Genomic DNA, 23,370 nt, shown 5'->3' with positions numbered 1-23,370 from the left:
AGCTCACACTGATGTGGTGTGCTCAGCACAAGACTGTGGGCAAACACCAGCAGAAGGGAACTGCTGGCAGCACCAGGATAAGTATCAGGAAAAACGACCACTGACAGTAACTCTTTGATGTTATGAGTAATTTTTAAGGGACCCTGCCATATCTAATGATGGTTCTAACAATCTTCTTTTATAAGAGAAGATACAATTTGAGAGATCAGTCTTGAAAGTACACCTCACTACCCAAAATGTCAGGAAATGGGTCAGGGGGGCTTATTCTTGTTTTTGTTTTTGTTTTTTTTTTTTTGCGCCCCACCCCCCCCCTTTATTTTCTCCCTGTAGCACAGTGGAAGGTCTGCAGGGCTTTACACAAGAAGAATATTTTACCCTATGACCTAAACAATCTGGCCAACAGTCAGGAATATGTTATTCTAATTGCCACTAAAGTTAATGCTGTTAATGGCTCTTGCTTTTTTCTATACAAGCCAGCTTATGCTCTAGAAAGTTACTATTTCAAAGGAGACATGGTAAGAACTGGGAGTGTTCCTGCCTGACCTGGTGGTCCAAGGAATGTGGCAAACTTGGCAAAGCTGAAAAAGTGAATTCCCAAAGGCCTAGTTTAAAAGTTGCAGTCAGTAGAAATGCCTTCTGAGCTGCGTTCAAAACAGCTCTGTTACAGGAACAAGGCACTCCTAAAGCCAAGGATTTGAAAACAGATTACATGTACCATGTTCAGCTCAGGCCTCGCTCAAGTCAAGAGTAGATTTCCCTTGCTTCAGTCAGCCTGGGACAGACAGCCCTGCCACCAGACTGGGACTGTGCTTGGAGCTCAGCATGGCGCAGCCTCAGCCCAGCACCACAGTGACAGCCACAAGAGCCACAGCAAACTGCTTTGGAGACTTGGGTTAGTGGGGCAGGACTGAAGGCACAACAAAGCCAGAGCCATACTGATGGAAAGATGCTGATGCCTACCTACAGTTTCTGCAGAAACACTTGGAAATGGTAACACCTTGCAACACATGGGCCAGAAAAATTGAAAAGAAACCAACCTCAGCATATTTTTTCATCTGTGGAATCAATTATGAACAGTTTAAATTTTTTTATTCTGTCAACACAATACAGGCTAGGCAAACCTTTCTGTCTCTGTGACAGTAAATTTTCTGGTGCTTTTCTTAAATTTTTTTTAAGCCTGTGGACTTTCTGAAGCTGGGATTTATTTTAAATCTAGGGCTACAGTTAGGAATATGCTTTTTAGTGCAGGGTCATGCCTGGCTTTAAATAGGTCCAATTATGGGGCTTCCATGAAGAGTTGCTTCTTTTCAGCAGGCACACACTGATGCAATACTAGGCGTCATTTTTTATCCCAGCAACTTTGCCACACAGAGCTAAGGCTGCAAAGTCACACTCTGCAAAGCACCACATAAACATTTACACACACACACAGACATGCATTGCCCAGATCTGGCAGCTGGAAGGTAAAAGGTAAAATGAAGGGCTCCTCACCTTGGTCCAAACAAAAACAAACAAAGGTCTCACAAAGGACTACAGTTATTTCTAAAGTTTTCCTGAGATGCAGGACAAGTGATAAAAGTACATGGCACTGAAGAAATAAAAGCTAATTGCTGGAGGAGTGAAGGGTGCTGGCAAACAACTGAAACCTCCTGGGGCTTGGCAGAGCCCTGCAGTGCCCACCCAGGGGTGCAGCCTTCCTGCCTCGTGGCCACAGGGCTACCCTAGCAAGACAAAAGGAAAGGAAATTTCATCCATAATTAGGAAGTGAGAACAAAAGAGACAAATGACTTAAAGGAAAAGCCTAATCTAAACGTTCGTTAGTGAATGTTTTGCTCAGTGTCAAATGCCAAATCAGTGTGGGGGAGGTTTCTGCTTTTATGTGGCTTGCTACATTTTAGTGTTGTCTTTAGCTTTGCAATATAGAGAATCCAAAGTTCTCTATACTTGTGATCAAAGAATAACTAAATGCCAAAACAGTCACTAGTGTTTCAGTAATTAAATCACAAACAAACTTAAATTGAGATCTTCATTGTAAGATGCAATCTTGCATTTGCTGGTTACTCCCACTCTGTGACTCCTCAACATTTAAAAAATGTCTTTTTTAAACACTTCCATTTTGGGCACAGATATGTGTGTGTGCTACCTCTCAATGGGCCAGGGCCCTCCTGTGAGTTTCTGTAACCCCTGCAACCACATCCACACAAAGCTGCCAAAAATCTGCTCCAGCCGAGCAAACCAGGTCAGAAAGCATGGATTGCATCCCAGCCCTAGGAACAGGACCAGGTATCAAAGGCAGCTCATTCCACACATCAGATCATCACTATGTGCATCAAAGGCAAGCAGGTTTGGTCCTCCACCATGCAGTGCAGCATACCACTTTCACATGGTGTCAAACCACATGTGGTAAAGAAAAAAGGTGCCTAGCTGAAAGACAAAGAGCCAGAAAGGAATAATGCATGGAACACCACAGTATATTCATGCAATGGTAAATCACATGGGATCACTACATGACAGGGCAAGCGAGCAAAATGCAGGCACACGATCCTGCTGACAATCACTGTGCAATGCTTCTCTCAGGCTGAAGAGATCCACACATCAGATCTTGTCTTCCCTCAACAAGGGGAAAAAAACAATCATAATACCAAAAAAATTATTTGATCCAGCATGTAGTTAATGGTGTTGGCCTCCTAAGACTTACAACTTAATAAAATTGATCTCACTGCAGTACTGTAATGAAGAACAGTAGGATAAGGCTACCCTCAGACCATGAAAATTGCATATTGTTACCTCCTCGTGCCCTCCTAGGGCTATGGCCGCTGCAGCCTCTGCGAGCTGTCATTTGTCTGCCTCTGACAGCAACCAACAAGCAGCAACGGTGGCTGCAAGAGCTTTTGGAAAGGCAAGGGAAGAGGGAGAGTGTTCAGTCCTGGGTATCTTTGCATCATAACCCATGGGATAAAGCACAGATTACACGTGTAATACCATTTCATGTGAAGAGTGTTAACAAGAAAATAGAAAAGTCCGAGATTTTAGGAAGTGCACATGGTAACATTTCACAACAGAGCCTTATTACACTCCAGTATGTATTAAATCATCATAATTTGAAATTAAATGGGAAGTTCTCAGCATTCTTCAACTTGGCAAAGAAAAACTAGTTTAGTAGGGTACAACATCTCCTTCTATACCTGCTGGTACATACACTCTTAGAACTCTTGGGTTCCAAGCACCCCAGGAATACCTGGTGCCAGCACTAACACTGCACCTGCTTCTGCTGGCCCTGCACATCCCACACCTGCCTCTCAGTAGCCTTCTCTTAGCTTGCTTACACCAACACTTCTCAGGGAAACACCAACATTTTCTCAGGGAAAATGTCCATCTTCCTTCAGATAGGATGCAATTTGCTCAAATTAGCAGCAGTTTAAGAAAACCTCAAGTGTCTCCCTGGAGTTTAAAGGCATGGGAAGTGGCAGGAACAGGCAGCAAGGACTGGCAGCTCATTGCACTTTCCTTTGCCGTAGCAGTCACAGATATCACACACAGAATGGGTAACACGCACAAACCTCTTGCCCTGCAGTGCATTGATTCCACCTGAGCCCACCCACATCTCTACATTGTTATTTCTGCTGCAGAGATACACCATACATATATTTAGAGATATATATATGGATATTGTACAATTGCCCTGTTTTGTCCAGTGAAAGCAAGAGTCTGCCATCTTTGCTTCCATGCAAGTCCAACCTTGCTGCTGGGCTGTGTGCAGCAACTCTCAGAATAATGTCTATTTATACCGCCAGTCCTGGCTCCAAGCTCTCTAGAACAGCATAACCATGTATATCCAGCATCTAGCCTGGAACCCATTGGCTTTGCTCAGTCAATGATTCTTACACATCACACTTACATACACAAACTCACCCTACAACTCTAGTTTTCTTGGATCAAGACTTCCAGAATATCCTTTAGTCAACATACTAGAGAAACCTTTAAATAAATGCTGTTAATTTTTTTATTGATCAAACTGTGAGCCACTTCATTTTCCATTATAGCAGAAATCTCCTATAGGAGCATTCAGATTGAGTTTCTTTATTCTGTCTCTAGAAACATGTCACTTTTCATTATTGCTTAAAAATTAGAAAGCAGTTTCTCTGTTCTTTATGGCTTTTTAAAGTTTAGTTACTGAAGGGTTATTAAACTTGGAAAATATACAGACAGGCATAATGTGATGAATAAATTCCTCACTGTCTCTAACCAACTTTAACATTAGCTTTTTTTATCATTTTTTTAGGTTTATTTTCACTGAAAGACCGCCTGTAATTATTACTCATGTTCTCCCCAAACACTTATGTTACTAAAGTGTGAAATGTCTTCTAACACAAAGACAGTTCTCTGGGAAGTAATTACGAAAATGCATTCAGGGGCAATAATTTTATATTAACTGTCAGCAGCATACATCTTCTGAAAAGGCACTTGTTATGAAGGAATTATTTGTGTGGAATTTGAAGGCACTGAAGGCAAAGGAAAATTGCAGAAACACATTAAACTGAAACTCCAGCTCCCTCATCAAGGGTCAGTTTATGTTTAAATCATTACCTTGTAGGCAACCCCACACCTTCCAAAGAGTCTATTAGAAAGACAATTTCAATTTATGCACAAATTGGACACAGTCTCCAGTTTTTGTAGTGGAACAATTTACACTCCCTTTTTAAGGAAATTTCTGAGCAGCTAATCGAAAGAGATGTCTGAAAATTATGGACTTCTATTAACCTTTCACCGATGACACTAAAAATACTTTCTACTGATTTATGGGTAGTAACAAAAATAGTGGCCTCAAAACTGACCAAGCACATTAAAAAGATATCTGTGTCTGTAATAGTTGCAAGATTTAATGAATATTTCACAGTAACTTTTAGCCTACAGACCAATCCCTCAGTCCTTAGGAAGGTGAAATAACTCTGTGAAAGGTTTTTAAAAAGTGAAACCCAGCAACAGTGATTAAGCATCATATAATTTTAAAAGTGTTTTTTTAAAAAAATCAAATAAGGAAATCATATAAACACCACCAAAGAGTAAAATTCGTCTTAATCGTAGCTGCAGATAATGTTTCAGCCTTTCTAGTGCTTTTACTAAAATGATTTAGATGTTACTATGCTATGTGACAAATGCACTTACACACCAAAAAGCGGACAAAGAGCTGAGTTATTATTATTTATTTGCATGCAAGCAGCAGTGGGATTGTACTTTATAGTGTTAACAGCACAGCGTTTATCAGCTCTTCAGTGTTTGGCAGCCAGTTTAACAGGATAAATATGGGATGTAAACACTTTCCTGACACAAAAAGCATTGTAAGTGAATTTTAGGGAATGCAACGAAAGGCAGAGAGCGGAGCAGTCCAGGGTGTTCCAGAGTGTTTGGTTGGAGCAGCACCCAACTGTGGGACACTGCCCAGCTGTCACCATGGTCACTCACCTCAGGGTGTGCTCCCCAGGCTAGGGACAGACACTGGGCTGCGAGGAGAGCAGCACCCCCTTTTACACTGGGGTCTCCTCCTTGGAAAAGGCTCAAAACCCTGCAGGTCTGCTTTGTGCATCTCTGTGGCATCCAAATCAGAAAACGTGTTTGCACCCAAACTGCTCCACAGTCATCTGCAGAAGACTCTATCCACTTACTCAAGGTGTGTGATTGCCATGGAACACATTATTTGTCTCTGAAAAAAGATGCTACTATCCACTTCCAGATTCCAAAGGTGCATCTGAATGGCAGTAACTGCCACCTTCAGTTCCAATAATGAGGTTTGATTTGAACTAAAGATCTAAAATCCATTCTAAATGCATGCATTTTAGATATAAAGTTCATTTATATGCACAAAGAAATTAGAATGCAGCAAGTATTAACTTCAAAGAGAAGTGCATTTATTCATAAAAATGTGCTTTTCACTCTTTCACGTACAATTGCTAAATAATATCGACCATCTTACTCTAATAAATACATGTAATTTTTCAGAAGAAAAATGGCACTTAAACTTTATTTAGGTATATGAATATTTTAATAAAACTCAACATACTGGATTTTCAAGTCTTTGTTGAAGAAAAGTGTTCTGTTTCCAGCAGTTCTATGGAATTCCACTCACAGCTAACATGGGACTTCTTAATCACATTTTAATACATAGGCATGTCAAACTCTTTCCTCTCTTTGAGGAAATGGTGTGAACAATTTTCTTTTTTTGTTGTTTTTTCTTTTTGTGGCTTTTGGGTTGTTTGGTGCTTTTTTACTTCAAGGTAAAGGCAGATATCTGCAAAAGTTAAATCTATAGCTCCCTGAACAGACAGAATATTCAGAAGGCTTAATAAAACTCACATGTGGCTTGTTATTGCAGCTGCATATCAAATGCAAAAATAAGGTATTGACTGGTTCTGCTCAAAATAGCAGCTGCTGGAACTCTTTATTAAAATAAACCTGTTGATTTTCAGAGAGAGAAAAATTAGAGATGATGTAATTTACCATAAGCAATAAATGCCACTATATATTTTGATGTCACTCTGCCTAATTCAAAATGCAGATTCCTTTTTTGTTCCTCCATAAGGTCCAGGATTTTAATTGCCCTTTCTGCAGGAAGTTCTGGACCTGGAGAATTTGTGTCTTCAGTGTACAGCCCTAAATGTATGCATACAGGAGCAAGATCTAAGCAGAGCAAGAGCTCCATACAAAAATACCCTCTTAGGCCTCTGAATATATTTCCTTTCAAAATGCACTTACATGCTTGAAATATGGATTTGTTTGAAGGTTTTGCTGAAAAAAAACTGGTAGGGTCCTACAAGTAGCATTTACATTCCTCCTTTTATACCTATAAAAAAACCAGAGCATTAGGACTGAGAGAGCAAGAGGGACCTCTGCATACTGTCAGGAACCAAGGGGTGGATCAATACAGAGGGAAAAAGTGGAACAAGAGCAAAAAATTTATTGGGGTAAGAAGAAAAATGTAGGCAAATTAGAGAAAACAATAATTATTTCACTGACCTTCTCATGGGTCTTGGTTTGCTCAGAACCTGCCTGGATCATTTTCCATCGGGAATGACAAATGTGCAGCTGAAGGAGCACAGAAGGGACCCACTTCTGCAATAACTGTGCCTGGAAGTCTTCAAAACTGTGATTAAAGACTTGAGAGGCTTCAGTGGGGCCAGGTTTGTGGAGTTAGCTTCTGGGGTAAAACTCCTGTTTAATCCAGGGTACAGAGGGTTGATCTGGACCACAACTTAGTTGTGGGTTGGTTTTATGGCCCGATCAAATAGCCCACATCATCTTTGGAGGAAAAAACCCTCACTGACTTTCTCTCTACAAATCTGGCTTGTTATGGGGAAAAAAAAAAAAAAACCAAGGTGTTTCAAATGCACCTGAGGAAAAGGCCACGTTTTCCCAAATGCATGCTCAAGTCTCTCTGCAACCAGTTACTGCTGGCAGAGGCTCATGCTGCTGCTTGAGGGGAGCCTCCAAGCTGGGCACTGCCAGCACAGAGAGCAGAAACTGCAAAACAAAAAGCCAGTACCTTTACACTCCTCCAGCTGTGGCTGGGAGGGACATCTGTAGGTAGCCCAAATGATTTAGGGGGCTAATAATCACAAGTGGAAACAGACTGTAGTAAAAACCCATGAAATTGGAAATTAATGGGAGTGAGGCACCTACGTGTCCAAACAGCTTTGGCAGGACAGGGCTTGCAAGCTTTCAGAAATGTTACCCTCAGGTCTTTCTGTGCATCTTTGCACAGCCAAGCACCAGGCTGGGCACTGTGTCTTGGTGCAGGGATTCAAAACACAGCAAAAGAATTCAGTTAATGAACATGAAAGAAAGCAACTGTTATAACAAGATTCTCAACCAGAAAAGAGATAAGAAAATCATACTATGCAGCACAGGAAAGGGTATTTCACAGGTGGCCAAGGTATTAGAGAAGCATTTTGCAGTCTTCCCACCCATATGCCCCTGGCCAGCTCCTGCTGCACAAACACACACCGAACCTGCCCAGCAGATCACCACAAGCCAACAAGGCTCAGGAAGATTCCTGCCGCTTACTTCTCTTTCTCTCTTCCCTGGGCTTAAAAGGAGTGTTTTTGGGCTGTGGGCTCAGTTAAATTTCAGTTTGTGTTTAAAACAAGCCCACACGCAAAAATTAATGTACCTCAGATTTCCTTTCTAATTTCTTTCCTTAATACCAAACTCTGAAGTCCTACATGTTTCACTTGACAAAGCCATTAATTCAGTAATTTCACATAATTAAATTGAGCAAAGCAGAGTATTTAAATTGGAGCTAAGTGAAATATACTTCTGTGCAGCTCATGCTGTTAGAATTGTGCTGCATGCTATTCTGCTGCTGCTCATTTATTAATTTAGGATCGGCTGAAACGTGACACTGTGTAATAAGGAATTCACTGGTTTCAACAGTATTAGATATAAAAAAAAAAAAAAATCTAAAAAACACAGAGGACAATGTATCAAGAACCAAATGAAATAAATTAATTTCTTTGAATAAGCCCTCAGCAAAGCACTTCTGCACCCAGCTGAAACTGGCACCCAGGTTTGCACTTTCCCTGTGATAACTAATTTCTGAATAGAGGTTTTCAGCTGTTTATCCCTGGAATAAGCAGTGAGCTGCACTAGTCCTCCAGTGTGGTGATCCTTTTAGCAATGATAGGACTTTTTTCCCTAATATCTTCCTGCATTTTTTCTTCTAGCCCTATGTGGTAAAGAAAGTGTGAAAAGATATTTAAAAGACTTAAAGCTAAAATGACTTTAAAGTTGGGTCTCCCTCAGCCCCTCCTCTCATTCAGCATGTCCCAAGTATCAGAGCAGAAGACAGTAGTATGTACACAGCACAGGAACTGGAAGAGCCCTCGGATCTGCCATGAGAATGATGGATGGCAAAAAATAATAAAAAGGGATGGATAAAGCCTGAAGTTCATGTTTTTTGCTGGCAAATGAGTAATAAAGGTGAAGAAATTAAGATGGCAAATAATCCAAATACTGGAAATACTTTAAGTAATTAACAAAGTCTCTCCAGAACATAGTATTGTTGTTTTTTGGAGTTTTTTTCATCAGCGCTTTCTGCTTCTCAAATTTCTCATGAATTACCTTAATTGGGCTCTTCCAGGTCGGCTGGAAGTTCCTTCACTTCTTCCTGGCCTCAAAGGACACCTGTGAGAGGGGCAGCTCTGGCCTGCTCATGATAGCCCTCACCAGATACTGCTCATAATGAGCTTCTCCCACTAATGAAAAGGGGGGGGCTAGGGGGAGATATTGTTGCTGTTGTAATTAAGCTTGTGAAGAGTTTATTTGGAGAGAAATTAGATTTATTTACATGCTGCTTTGTTGCTGATGAAGCACCAGCTATCTCGGAGAACTTCTAATTAACCCTAATTTAGTTGATGCGCTCTTTAGCAGCCCCATTCCCTGTGTACTTTGTCAAGGTAAAAAGTAGCAACCATAACAAAAGTATCCTTTTTTTAAAAGGCATTTTTTTGGGAGGAACCTAGTCCAAACTTTTTTTCCATACATTATGGAAATTGTGTTTTAGTTGCTGACTGGCAGGAAGATGCACAGTTGACAACCTTATCCTACTCCTACGGCTTTTTCAACAGCCTGTGGTGGGTGTGGAAAAAAGGGGTTGGGGTTGCTTTGGGCCTGTCCTCTGCTCTTGCAGCCATCACAGCCAGGAATCTGTTTCTAAACCTCTACCACTCCTTACATCCTTGGCCAGTTATGCTGTCTGGCCACAGAGTTCATTAACTAGATATGGTTTTAAATTATTTCATTACAGGATCAAGCTAAAAATCACTTAACTCTTAGGATGCCTTTTCTTATTTAATAGTTCACTGATGGCTCTACTCTTCCAGTGCCTGTGGTGCAGCTTTTCTGAGTTGTTTGCAACTATTAAAAATACAACAGGCTAACAACCTCATAACATAAAAAATGTGCCAAAAAGTCTCCAGTTCTTAAAAACTATTTTGGAGGAAGAGCAACACCAATTCATACTTAATTTCACACACACACCACCGTGAACACTAAGCACCACTTTTTGGAATTAAGGGTGAAAAATTAAGCATGATTTAGTTCTGTTATACAGAAACACCTATGCTTTTTCATCACAACACAACCCCCGAGATTCAAAGAGCATTTGTAGAAGTGATATCCCTCATGTCTTCATCACCATGGCTGTTTGCACATACAGTATATAAAGACAAAAAATAGGAAAAAAAAAATTTAAAACTGATTTCGCAAACATCGTGTCTGGAAATTGTTATACCTAACTATTCCAAACTTGTGCAAGATTTCTGCCTGAAATTCCCCTTAATCAGAAAAAGTATATTTTTGCTGTACAACCTTTCTTTCATAAGATTGTAGACCAAATGCTGCTCTCAGTTATACCTCACTAGCCCTGTTGATTTTCTTTATGCTTCTTGGATGTCACTGTGGAAATTTGGCAATAAATGTATTTTGTTTAATATGAACCAGGAAGAGAAGCCAAATGCTTTTTACACAGAACATCTCTCATTCATTTGGCAGAATAAATGGTCTTTGGACTTCTGTGCTAATTGCAGAGAGTCTGGTGTGAACTGCTATCAAGGTTTAAGCCCACTTTTTCTCAGTTTCAATAATGGGCACACATTCTGTAGAAAGTAATGACAGCATTACGAACCAACCATTTTTCTGCAAATATTTGATTAAATGAACAGTGCAAAATTGAAATCTTCCCTTTTGTCACTGAAAGAAGAAGTACAGACAATAGATATCTGCCTTTAATATTGTCAAAATTATGTAGAGGAACACTTCAATTCAAAACCCTGTCTTACAGACTTTTAAGCAAGCTTCATAGTCAAGAAACAGCACTGATCTTTTTGTTGCTACAGTTCCATCTCCTTGATGTGTCAGCAGGAATGGCCTGACATAGCCCTTCTTGGGAGAATGCTAATTCAAGTCCAAGTTACACATTTCTTTTAACAAAAACCATAAGTGAAATCAAGATGGAACTAATCAGTCTGTCAAAACGATACATTTACAAACCACAAAAACATCTTATTTGAATAAGAAAGAAATAGTTCTCCGATTTGCACTCTGTGAATGGAAATAACCACTATCTCCATTTGTATTTACTCATCTGACAAAATCAGGGCACAGGAATTTAGTGTCATTTAAGTCACCTATAGCCCCCATCCAAGCTAAATAATACCAATAAGCACAAGTCTACACCATGCCCAGCTCAAGGGGTCTGAGTGGGGAAAACCATCACTCCTCCTCTCAAGGAGAACACAATAGATTAAAATAAAATATACACAGACAGAGTAACAAATCTACATTTCTAACCCTTCTCAGAGGACTTTTTCTGCCAAGGTGCTTCAGTCAGTCCCAGATCACCACACACACAGAGGGACACAACCAGCAAGCACCTTCCCACTGTATTTCTCTCAAATTGAAAATTCTTTCTGGCTTTGGTTCAAACAACAGTCAGAGCCTTAAAACACATACACACACTACATGGAGAACCATGTCAGTGGTTTTCTTTATCCAAGCAAAAACTTCCAACCAAAAGGGAAGAAATTTGCCTACAGGGTCCCTCCATTTTATGCTGGCAAATAACTTCCTTCAGAAATGCTGTGGCTTGCAGTATATCAAGACACTTGGAGGGGAAACTGTGGGGTGAAGTAATGTGTAATCCCATCATTCTACCACAAGGAAAAAGCACTGTTAAACATCAGAGTTTTCCTTTTGGACCTTTGATGAGTTTACTAAGTGGCCTCACTGACTAGAACACTCAAGTTTAAGGAAAAGCATGTTTTCTTTGGTCATAAGGATGCAATAATATTTCACAGCTCTTAAAAGCACTTTTTGTGTTTGAAACACATAAGTAACACTTGCACATAAGTTTATTTTTAAAACATAAACTTTCACTGCTGCAGGAGCCTAAAACAGGAGAGCGCAGAGTGGAGGCTCTCCCCTTTTCTGAGGAGAAATAAGCCTTTACCCAAACATTACACCTACAAATTTCAACCCAGCAACAAAGATGGTGAATTTTCTATAGCTAGATGATTACATCACTAAAATATATTGAACAGATCCACTGCAAATGCATCAAAGCGTTCAACAAGACTGGTTATTTTCTGCCAAATTGCCAGGCTGTTTAAATAGCAGTAAACTGAAGGAATCCTTGTTTATCTGTCACAAACTACCAACTTATCCTCAAGGAAAGGCCAAGCTAAAACATGTACCTCTAAATCTAGACTGTTCAGCAGCATTCAGAGTAACCTCACATTTTTACTGCTAATTGATTTACCCCTTCTGAAGGAGTTGCCTTGAACAGGAGGCGTCCCTTCTTTCTCCCCTTACCCCCCCCACTCCAGCTTCATTACAACCCTGAGCTGTTGCCAAAATGAGATATTGCCTCATTTTTGGTACCATGCCCTTGAAGGCATCTTATTAGAAAAGACCATTTCTTAATTAACATTTTTGATCTTTAATCTATTACACATCCCTTTAATCCCATACGGAGGAGCTTTTGGCCCACTTCCGTGGCGTGGCGGTGGGAGGCAATAGACTTGGCAATTTGTGCTGAGGGCTCTCTCCCAGCTGGGCTCCAGCACGGCCGGCTGCAGGGCTGGCTATGCTCTCACTGGTCAGCAGCAGACATTTGCATTTATTATTTTATTGCCTTTTTTTTTTTTTTTAATATAGACTTCAGAGAGCCACTGCTCAGTATTAAAGCCAACAGGCAGACTGGCAAGGTTGTGGATGAGATCAGACTTCAGCAAGTGGCTGTCAAGCTTTTAGATAACAAGCAAAAGTCTTAAGTGGGAGATTTAGTGGATCACCAACAAGTGAAGTGTTAAAGAAAAGTACAATGTTAAGTCCCTTACATCATTTTACTTGCAAATAATTACAGCAATTACAATGTGCTAACTGGCAATTAACATTACAGGCTTCACAACTCACCAGAATTTTTTAAAACACGCTGTGGCCCTATGTAAATTGTCTCTTTGGTACTTCTGATTTGGTGGCTGTATGAGCTAATGGCTACACATTAGCTCAGCGGATCTCAGAACAGAATTGCCCACGTGCCAGATAATTTAATTAGAGGCTTGATCTTGTCAGAGCTTTATGCAACACAGACTGATTCCAAGCAAAGTGTGTGGGTTTCTTCTTTTCTCTTTAGTGTTTTGTGACTGTCTAATAATTTCTACTAACGAGCACCAAAGCCATCCAAGGGAGAAAGGAAGCACAGGTAATGGCACACACCAAGAGGCAGCACTCCAGTTCCAAGTGCAAGGAATTCAAAAATATGGAAATATGTAAAGCAAAACACATTGAGCACCTCTTCCACACACACCCCAGTCTACTGCCAGGTCTCTGCACACATCTATTAAATCTTCATCATGCTGTTACTCAGCCCCAAAGAAGACAAAGGTCACTTGTCTCCAAGTGAGAGCTATAGGGTATCTCAAATCTCATTATAAATGGTTCGATCTAACAGTTTTCTCATTTGAATTTATGCACAACAAATACAAGGTTATGAGATGAGCTTGGTTTATTTTGAGAGTGACATTGTAATTCCTTGCAGTGAGACTGGAAAAAGGCTACTTTAGACACTAAATGACAGAAATGCAAACATATCTTCTATTATGGCCTTAATTTTTGTTTGCTACACATTTTTATACTACAGTAACAATACTTGGACTCTTGGTCCATGATAAGCTAAATAGCTTAAGAGAATATAACCAAAAATATGTAGTAAAGGCTACAAAACTTTCACAAGTGTCAGGTCAATGTTGAGCAAGACCCACTAGAGGTCCCTTCCAACCCAAATTATCCTAGTTTCCTGTACTGAACAAGCAAAGATTTTTTGGGCAAATCATCATGAATTGCAGGCATTTCTTTATTGCAGAGTTTCATATCAATGTTCTTACTCAGAGCAGAACCCAAGGCAGTGCAGCTTGTTCATTCCATTTTTTTCCTTCTTTTACAACCTTGTTTATAAAATCCCATTCTCATGACTGCCACAATTTGTTTTTTTCTTAAGAAGAATGTTTACTGGGGATTCACCACTGTGGCATTATATTTTATTGATTTTTCTTGTTTAAGCAACAGGCCAACATAATATAGTCTACTATTCTTGTTCTACATTAATTCAGGCTGGGAGCTTTGAGCTACCAGTTACAACTGCAAAGTATAAACCAGTCAAAGGAGAACAAGTTTCTGTGAAAACCAAAGAAATTGTTCACCAGAAAACTTTTGTTCAACTCTCCAGCTGTCTGTTTTAAAAAAGTTAAAACCCACTGCAATCACTTCCTATGGCAGCATGGTTTCAGCTTCCCCTCCTCCTACCAGCCAGACAAAGCAGATTTGGAAAAGCAAAGCCACTGACCTGCAGAAATTACTCAAAGCAGGATGGGCTGGCAAGTTCCCATCAGTCCTGAAGCCAGAGCCCTTTGGGGAAGGTCAATCTGCAGCACTGTTCATGCTGCATAATGCAAAGTGGTGTGAATATGTGGCACAAGGAAGACTTCCTACTAGGTTGGGAGGCTTAATTAGCATTTGCAAAGTGCTTTGAGATCCTACATAAAAATATTTACTGAAATTAGCTCTAGAAAGCACAATTCGCCTGACCATTCTGTCTGCTCAAATCTGAAGATTAGCAAAACCAGAGTGCAGCAGAATTGGATCAATTAGAGATGAGAAGGATTTATCAGGTGTTCTTATCCATCCCCCTGCTAATGTAAGACCATTCGTACAGTGTATTTTCAAGTGTTTTGTCCAGTCCAGTTTGTAAATTACCAAAGTAATGGAAGATAATATCGGGCCATTAGGTCCCACTACCTGGAAATGTTTCCTGATATTCAGCCTAGCATCTCCTTTGCTTTACCTTAGCCCATTACTCCTAGTGCCCCTGAAAGCTACCATAGACAACAGATATAACTTCTGTTTAAAAACAAAATAAACCTTTTATCTAATCATAGCCCTTCACTCAGGCAGCGAGGGAGAACAAGGTAGCACCACTGAAAGGAACACAGGAAGGGAAGAAGATGGGAAGGTGCTATCCTGTGCCTTCCTCTTCCCCAGCATTCACTCCAGCTCAATGGCAGATCCTGTACCAGGATTTTCATGCCTGGAGGAGACCAAGCAGGCCCAGGAGAGCCAGGAAGGTCACTCCTGATGGTCCACCCATGAAAGCAATTGCCTACCTTCAGTCTGTGCTAGGAAATGACAGTGTTACAATCTTCCAGCAGAAAAAGTGCCAACAGGCACACCTTTAAATAAAAAGCACATTTGTCACAGGGAGAAAAATGCTGGTAAGACAGGGATGCAACCCTGGGGAGGTTGGCCCTTGCCCACCCCAGAACATCAGTATGCAACCATCCATGCTGGTGGCATGTTTGTGTCTCTGGCTCCCTATGGGAGCATCCCCAGATCCACAGCAGCCCCACACCAGCATGTACACCAAGCTCACAAGGTTTCAGATGAGGTTATCCTGATGACCCCAGAGATATTCCTTGGTTTAACTGAAACCTTGCTGCCCATTACCAGTCCTGATGCACTGCTGGCATCCCAGTGCACACCAGTCCACGAGGCCAGGCGGGGCTGTGACCCTGCAGAAATCCTCCCTTTCATGGATGTAGCCTGTAGATATCAGGAGGGCTGGCTTTAGGCACTGGGAAGCTGGGCACCAATGACATGCTGCAATGCACTACACTTGCTCAGCTTCCTTTAAGCAGACCAGCTTTCCAACCTACATGGTCTTTAAGAAGCCTGGGAAGGGGTGGGTGATGGGGTAGGGGGAGAACTCGACAGCTCACTTTGAAATGAGCTTTCCTTTCCTCGCCTCTTGTACCATGGAAATTAATTCTCCTCCTCTGTGCTATCGCTATAATTTCCCCAATTAACATTTTTAATAGTAAGTATTTTCTAGATAACGCCGTAATACACAGGTGTGTACTTCTAATTTAAATACTGACACCCATGCTGTGTTCACATCTGAAGATCGCTCCTTCTTGCCGGAGATTCCCTCCCCAAACAAGAGGGGAACACCTACGGTGCCGCTCCACCAGAGGCGTCTCAGCGGCTTGGCGGGGCGGCTGTTTCCATGGCACACACACTGACAAATCCCATTTTTACACTTCTCCTTGCCCTGGAGGTGCTACAGCTGCAGGATGTTGCCTGGACTTCAGGGACCCCCAGGAACATCCCTGTCGCTCCAGCCAAGAGCTTCCTCTTGCAGCCCCACGTCCCAGGAGCCCAGAAGTGCTGGGAGCAGAGGCTCGCTCACAGGAAGAGAGTAAGAGAGGAAGAGAGAGTCGTGCTGGAGATTCCTACAAACAGAGTAATCTGGAAAGGGTTTATAATTACATGTATTGTTTCTTTCTGCATTTTCCAGCTACAAAAATCTTACATCAGTCTAAGATGTTCATCCACCACATTATCTGAGTATCAGGTACTTTCTATTACTTCATCCTCCATTTGATAAAAAACTATCAAAAGTACTTTCTTTAAATATAAATATATAAATATATATAAATCAGTATTTATCTGTAAAATATTAAAGCTAAAAAAATGTATAATTAGGAAATGAGAATTATTTTTATTTTCTCTTCTAAAAGAACACATTACAATGTGACATCGTAAAAATCCATACATTACCAAGGAAAATAAAATTTCAACTTTCAATAAGCAGGGAATGCAGTAACCCGAGCTGCAAACATTCCAAGCTTTATTTCTTGTTTGAATTTTTCTGGGTTCTGGATGCTTCCAGAGCAGATGTTTAAAATTTTGAGAACCTGAGACTTCACTGGCTGCGTCCCATAGGTCAATGCAGGGACAAGGACGCCATTTATTAAAACCAACATAAGAAAGCCAACCAGCTGAGATCTCACAGTATACTGAAACAGTATTCAATGAAAAAAGTTACCTGAGTCTCTTAAGTTCTTTGCTAAATTCAAAGATTTTAATTCTTTGGAAATCCTTACCCAGTGTAATCAAATCTTCTCAAACTGAATCATTAATGAAATCAGCTTCTACAAGATATCTGAGCTTGTGAAGGGACTCAGGATAGGTAATTTCAGAGGACTTGCCAAATAACAGGTTTCCAACGCCCTCTGAATTGTGACTGACCTATCCAGTGCTCTGCAGCAGAGATCCCAGAATTTCATGTTCTGTTTTTCTGCATTATGCATTTAGAAGTTAAATGAGACAAAATCCAAAGCTCATAGGAATAGAGAAAAGGAATTTGGTGTCTGTGGAATCTCCCTCACCTGAGCTCGCAGAATGCTCCTGACCCAGCCCATGCCCACAGGCAGAGGGCAGAGACAGCTCTGGGTATAGGGACACCACAAGGGGCAGGGCCCTGGGAGGGTGGTGCTCCTGCTCTTGGGCACCAGGCAGTGGACTATGCAACCCCAGGGAGCTGGAGGAAAGCTGAGGGGACGAGCAGCTCTGTAGTCAAAACAGGCCTCCAGGCAGGAGAACACATTTTCTGTTACTTATCTTAATAAACAGAAAATGGGAAAAAGTTAAGGCAAGAACACTTGCAGCAGCAAGTCTCTATTTGCTTCATGAGACCCCAGCTTTCCCAAGAAGCCAAAATTAAACCCAACTCTACAGAACAGAAACCCTCAACACTGGGAACAGACAATGCAGCACCAGGATCAGAAGTCTGAAAGAGGAGAACAGAGGGAACAGCCAGGAGGGAACAGGCAACGCGAGCCCCGAGCAGCAGAAACAGCATTAAAAACACCCCAGCATGGGCTCTGGTAGCCCTGCAGAAAAAATAAGTCTCCAAATTGTGTCAAGATGTTACTCCTCTAGAGATACCAAGTGAAGATTTTGATTTACATAGCTGGGAGATGCCATGCAAAGCATAAGAGAGAGGAAAAAGAGTGACCACAGGGTGGTTTTCCTTTATTTTGTGGTTGATTTCTGAAAAGCTACTGCTTCCCCTTTTCTTTCCCCTGAAAGGAGGGAAACTTTCAAAGAAATTGCAGAAGGCAATTAAAAATCTAAAGTAGTGTACTGCATTAAAAAAACACGGGGGAGAAATCTTAACAGAAAAACATCAAATATCTGTGTCCTAAAATGTTGTGTTTTGTTTTTTTCCCCATGCTGTGCTGTGTTAACATGTCCCTCACACGTGTGCCCAGCTGCTGCTGTGAGCTTGGTAGCAGGGACAGGAAATTTGGAGCTAATGGGGAAAGCAGGGAATACCAACCTGTAATTTATTTTTATGATTTCTGGAATGTTATAATTGAATTACACTAATGTTATGTGCTAATGGGTGGTTGGGCACTGAGAGGCCTTTCCTGTTGCAAACACTGCAAAGAATCCCCACGCTCTGCAAACACTTGTGCACAGAGACATACCCAGTGTCATACCCCAGCACTCAGCACATGGCCCACAGTTCCCTATTTCCAAAACTCTTTCTTGATCAGTACCGTAACATGTAGCTGCAGAGAAAAACAAGATACCTTCAGCTACCTCAAAAGCAGACACAAAAAAATTAGGCTTTTAGGTCTGCAGGCTCCTGAGGAGAAGACAGAATCTGCTCTGTTTGCCCCAGACAATTCAGCCAAGATTCCCTGGGGCCTCACAGTCAGGCTAATGAGAAACTCCCCAGCAACTCCCATATAAAATGCTTTCATAGGTCTTTAAAATGCCTTAAATTCTCTATATATTTAGTAAGACTTTTTACTTCTTTAAAATGTCCCTTGTTGCTCCTCAAGATAATACCCTCGTGATGTATTGCAACAGAAATGCAGCATTGTCTGACCGGACCTTTGTTTTGAAAGTATTGAACCTTATTTTCATCTTGGCCTCTGAGAAGCCAGAACCCCTTTTGCAGAGCAAAGGTGGGCACTTGCCTGGTCCCCAGCAGCCCTGCCCAGTCCACCCCCAGTGACATTTTTGGAATAGGATAGACAGGCTGCATGGGCTGCATGTGCTGTTAAGGGGAAGGGGGGAAAACAGGGGGAAGAAGTACTCAGCTACCCTGTTCCTCTGGAACAGAAAACATCTCTGCCTCTTAAGCAGCAAAACACTCCTGACCAGCTATTTAACAACAAATTAAGTCCTTGGATTTAGAGAGGAAAGGAAAAGCTTTTTTCTTTTCCTTCCTTTTACATTAAGGAAAAGATGTTTACATAACCTGAAGAGGAAGGAAATTTGCTATATGCCCATTGTTATACCGTACTGGTGGACACTTAGATTACTCACCCTGGTGCAAGGGCAGCCTCTGCCTCTTCTATGTTTTTTTGATGCTCTAAGTTATTATGTGCAGCCTTTAAGTTGTTATGAAAAAAAATAAACTATTTCTAGATGCATTTGAAATACTGGAATAAACTCCTCAGTGCAACTACACCATAGGTTGGATTCTTGTAAAGCATTTTGCCTTGGCAGATTTTACCAGGAATGAGTAGCTACACCAGAGCAGACAAAAACTTGTGCACACACTCTGCCAGAGGAAAAAGGATGGTCCTGTACCAAGCCATCACCAAACAGACCCATCTGAGCACAGGATTTCTGCTGCCATGATGCTCACGGCCAAAATTCCATGGGCTGCATAAGCAGCCCCTGCCCAGTACCATGGTGTGGTCAGGGATGCACAGGCTGTGCACCCTCAGAACATGTCAGGGGCAGAGAAGCTCCCCCAGGAGACACTGAGCTTGGAGCCCTATGTTTGGCACACCAAGGACAGAGGATCATCAGAGTCACCTAGACATGACTGCAGACTCAACTCATGCTCACAAAAAAAGTTTCCAGAATAGCTTCTACTGGTTAGACAAACAAAAATATAGCAGCAAAAGCTCCTTTTTTCCCACAGATGCACCTATATAATTATTTTGCTAGTAGAAAAAAAAATATATATGTTTTTTTAAAGTTTAAAGTTTACATTCTACCTGTAACAGCTCTTCTGTTCCTACATACCACCCAACCCTGGGACCATGACTCCCCCAGCCCACAGCAGCTGTGCAGAGTGCCAAAAGAATTTTTCAGAAGTCATTTTGTATGTGTTTGCACACACAGAGAGATGTACAAACACATACAGGAGAAAGAGGGAGAGAAGTATGTTAATTTGAAACATCTGGCAAATGTTTCAGAGTTAACAAGTCCCAGGTTTGGCCTTTGGGGTTTTTTTCCTTTTGGGGGAGTCAAGGAAGGGGAGGCAATTTTGTCATTTTGGGCCAGGGAAGGAAGGGGCATGAAACAAGAAATTGAAGCATGTTTTTTCACCCTTTATTGAACTTCAACATCACACTACTGAAGCTAATGCAAACAGGAAGATCATAAAAGAACATAATGAAAGTCTCGCACACTGGGACTGAGGGACTGGTTTCAGTTACTGAATATAGCTGAGGAGCCACGCCACACAAGAGCCAGTGACTCCACACAACCACACCACTACAAACTTGGGCTTCTTAAGCTCTTTCTGTGTAGTTCCTCAATCATATTGCAGCCTGTAACTTGTGTCCCATGTACTGCATCCCAGCTTGACAGGATACGGAACTACATCTTTATACACATACAAGATTGAAATCTGTAGCTACTAAATGCATTAAGAAGAAAATCCCCCAATTAACACACATTTTCCTAAAGCTGCCATAAATCATGTATACAATACATTTTCTCCCACATCCGACGTCTTGAATGAGAGCTGTAATTGTGGGAGTAAATGAAGAAAAATGGAGACTCAACTAATTTAGTAAAAGCCTTTCATAATCTGTATTTTACTTAAGGCATAGTCACCAACACCAACCCCAAATTAACTCTGCTGTGCACAGAAATTTTTTTTGTCATTGTTTTAAACCATAGCCTATTTTGAATTTAATAGGCTTCCAGACTTGTGATAGATAACACCGGTAACTCCGCTCCAGTGCTGTTTGAGATGAAGGTCAAGCAAGAGAGCTGGCGAGAGCTCTTTTCATGCACCGTTAGCTCCAGGCACAAAGGGGCCTTCGACATCACAGCTGGGGGTTTGCAGCAGCAGCAGCAATATTTGCTATCAAAGACTAGTGAAAGCACAAACCCCTCCAAAGAGCCAGAGTGCCCAGAGAAGATGCACCCAGTGCCCCAGAAGATGCATCTGAGGCGCAGTGGGTACAAAGTGAAAGGCCACAAAGTGCCATGCAAAGGCAGCTTGTGCCTTTGAGGCCAGACAGACGCTCACTTCAGAAAGGAAGTGTCTCCTGGGAGCCAGGCTCCCCATGACTCTCACAAAACCCAGCTAACCAGGAATGCAGCACCATTGTTGGTTTTCTTATTACTGCTCAGTTTCTCAGCTGTTTTCATATCACTGGTGAGCTTTTAAGAGAATACCATTGCACAGTCCAGTGTGGAGAGAGCACAGAAATAGATTTACTGGCTTCAAAATCAAAAATATTCTCAGCATCTCATAGATGTTAAAAACAGACAGCAAAATATCTTCACATGGGGCATGGTGACTGAGATGTGGCTAGTTACTTTAAACACAAACTAATCTGAGATTTACACTCTCATGCTTGTGTTATCAATACATATTACTCAGACAAACTTGATTTATTCTGTTCAGTTTCTTGAGCATCTTTTAATTCAAATTATTGACCTAAAATGGATGATCGAGCCTCAGACACATGTTCATTACTGTCAAGCTGACCAAAAGCTCATTCAAATTTTAAATCTTTCTACCATGGTGATGTACCACTTTTATTCTCCAGCCCTGACAGTACTTTCCAATTTGCTCCAAGAAGAGAAATACACACATTCCAGTTGAAACCGAGGCTTAAAATTCCTATTAAAGCAGCTTTTATGTAATTAGATTGGAATGAGTGTGTAACAGTGCCCATTGCAGAAAACTTCAAAGTGGTTATACTGGAGAAATCACAACCCGTTTCAGTGTGCCCACAAGAAGAAAGAATGGCTCTCTGGAGGATAAGAGTATATTAGTCTCTGTGTGTAATAGATTTTATTGACCATATGGAACTGATATAAAAATTGTGTTGCAGTGGGTAGTCTTGGATTTGAGACAGGAATGTGACATACAAAATACAGTTCCTGTAAAAAGCCTGGCAGCTTTCTGGCAGTTTTTGCAATCAGAAGAACCCAAAATATTTACCTGATTGAGTCACTGACGAGTCCCAGGTCAAAGCAAAATCTGAAGATTCACCCTCTTCAACTGAAAAAGAACAAAAATAAGTTGTGATTGCTAAAACCAACTGGAAATCAAAGTCATCATAAAACTAGGTCCACTATGACATTAAGTATTAAAACAGACTTCTCCACTGCTGAAAAAAAAACTCACTGCTTCCTATAAAATAATTCATAAGATGGAAATTTAGTAAAGAGACTTTTTCCTACTTTTTAACATAAATATGCGATTTGTGTTTGCAGTTTCTTCATGAATGGGTGGCAGTAAGTTCATGTGAAATTTTAATAGATGTTTAAACATCACTGCATGGTAAGGATTCATATTTGAAATGTTGTACATTCACAAATTGCATGTGCAAAATTGCCATTGTAAATATAGAGTTTGTTTTTGAAATGGATGTTTCAACAGATCATAGTAAAGAACTACGTGAAGGAAAAATTGCCTGACTTATGTCATCCTAACATACTAACACATCTGCCATATTCAAAACCCAGTGATATCTTCAGGGATTTTTCAGAATTAAAAAATACTATTTTGATGCATAACCATGTTCTGTGATATGGTAGTCACAAATAACTGCTTTTAAATTTGTTGTTGCTGTGAAGGCTGTCAGAGCCAGTACCCAGCACTTGCCAGTGACATAGCTAAAACCTTCTACCTGTTAAGCATTATGTAAACGCCACTTGATTCTTACATTCTTAAAAATAACTAAGAACAGCCAACAACAAGCCAGGCAAAAAAGTGCCTGATCCTGCTGTTACTGAAATCAGCACTGGTTATACTAATGTCATACTGGGCATTTGAAAGCAGCAACTGCAGAAATTCTTCCTTTGAATTGCAAAAGTTTATCATCATAACCTGCCCACTCTGTCACCCTGACACCAAACAAATTTAAATTATAGGTCTTTATTTTCTGATTAACATTATTTACTCCACACACTGAACAATTGCTCACTCTTATCTGAGTTATGCTGGATTGAAATGAACATTCTGTAGAATTCTGCAACTGGAATCCAAACCATATTGCAAAGCTACAAGCACAGCCCCTGTTGACCAGCCCTGTATGCTCAGGCCAACCTGATTCAGTGAATATTTACACTGACATTTGCATCACAAGAGTCTTGATTTTATGCTTTCCTCACATTTTTCCCCCCACTTCAGTGCAGAATTCTGGCATGAGGTTGATGTTAGTGGTAACATCATATAGCATTAGGAATAGAGAATATAATTGA

The 23,370-nt window shown here is 40.9% G+C and overlaps 1 protein-coding gene across 3 annotated transcripts in view; it reads right to left on the bottom strand.

The window, feature by feature from the left end:
• ZNF423 (zinc finger protein 423) overlaps positions 1-23,370 on the bottom strand; it is a 227,824-nt gene that overhangs the window by 164,559 nt on the left and 39,895 nt on the right. For all 3 annotated transcript variants that reach the window (XM_056500807.1, XM_056500808.1, XM_056500809.1), the window contains one exon: positions 22,106-22,165. In XM_056500807.1, coding sequence (XP_056356782.1) covers positions 22,106-22,165 — 60 coding nt within the window. The remainder of the gene's footprint in view (positions 1-22,105; positions 22,166-23,370) is intronic.

This window comes from Oenanthe melanoleuca, chromosome 11 (genome assembly GCF_029582105.1).
Source record: "Oenanthe melanoleuca isolate GR-GAL-2019-014 chromosome 11, OMel1.0, whole genome shotgun sequence".
Classification (NCBI taxonomy): domain Eukaryota; kingdom Metazoa; phylum Chordata; class Aves; order Passeriformes; family Muscicapidae; genus Oenanthe; species Oenanthe melanoleuca.
This window is presented reverse-complemented; position numbering and strand designations above follow the sequence as displayed.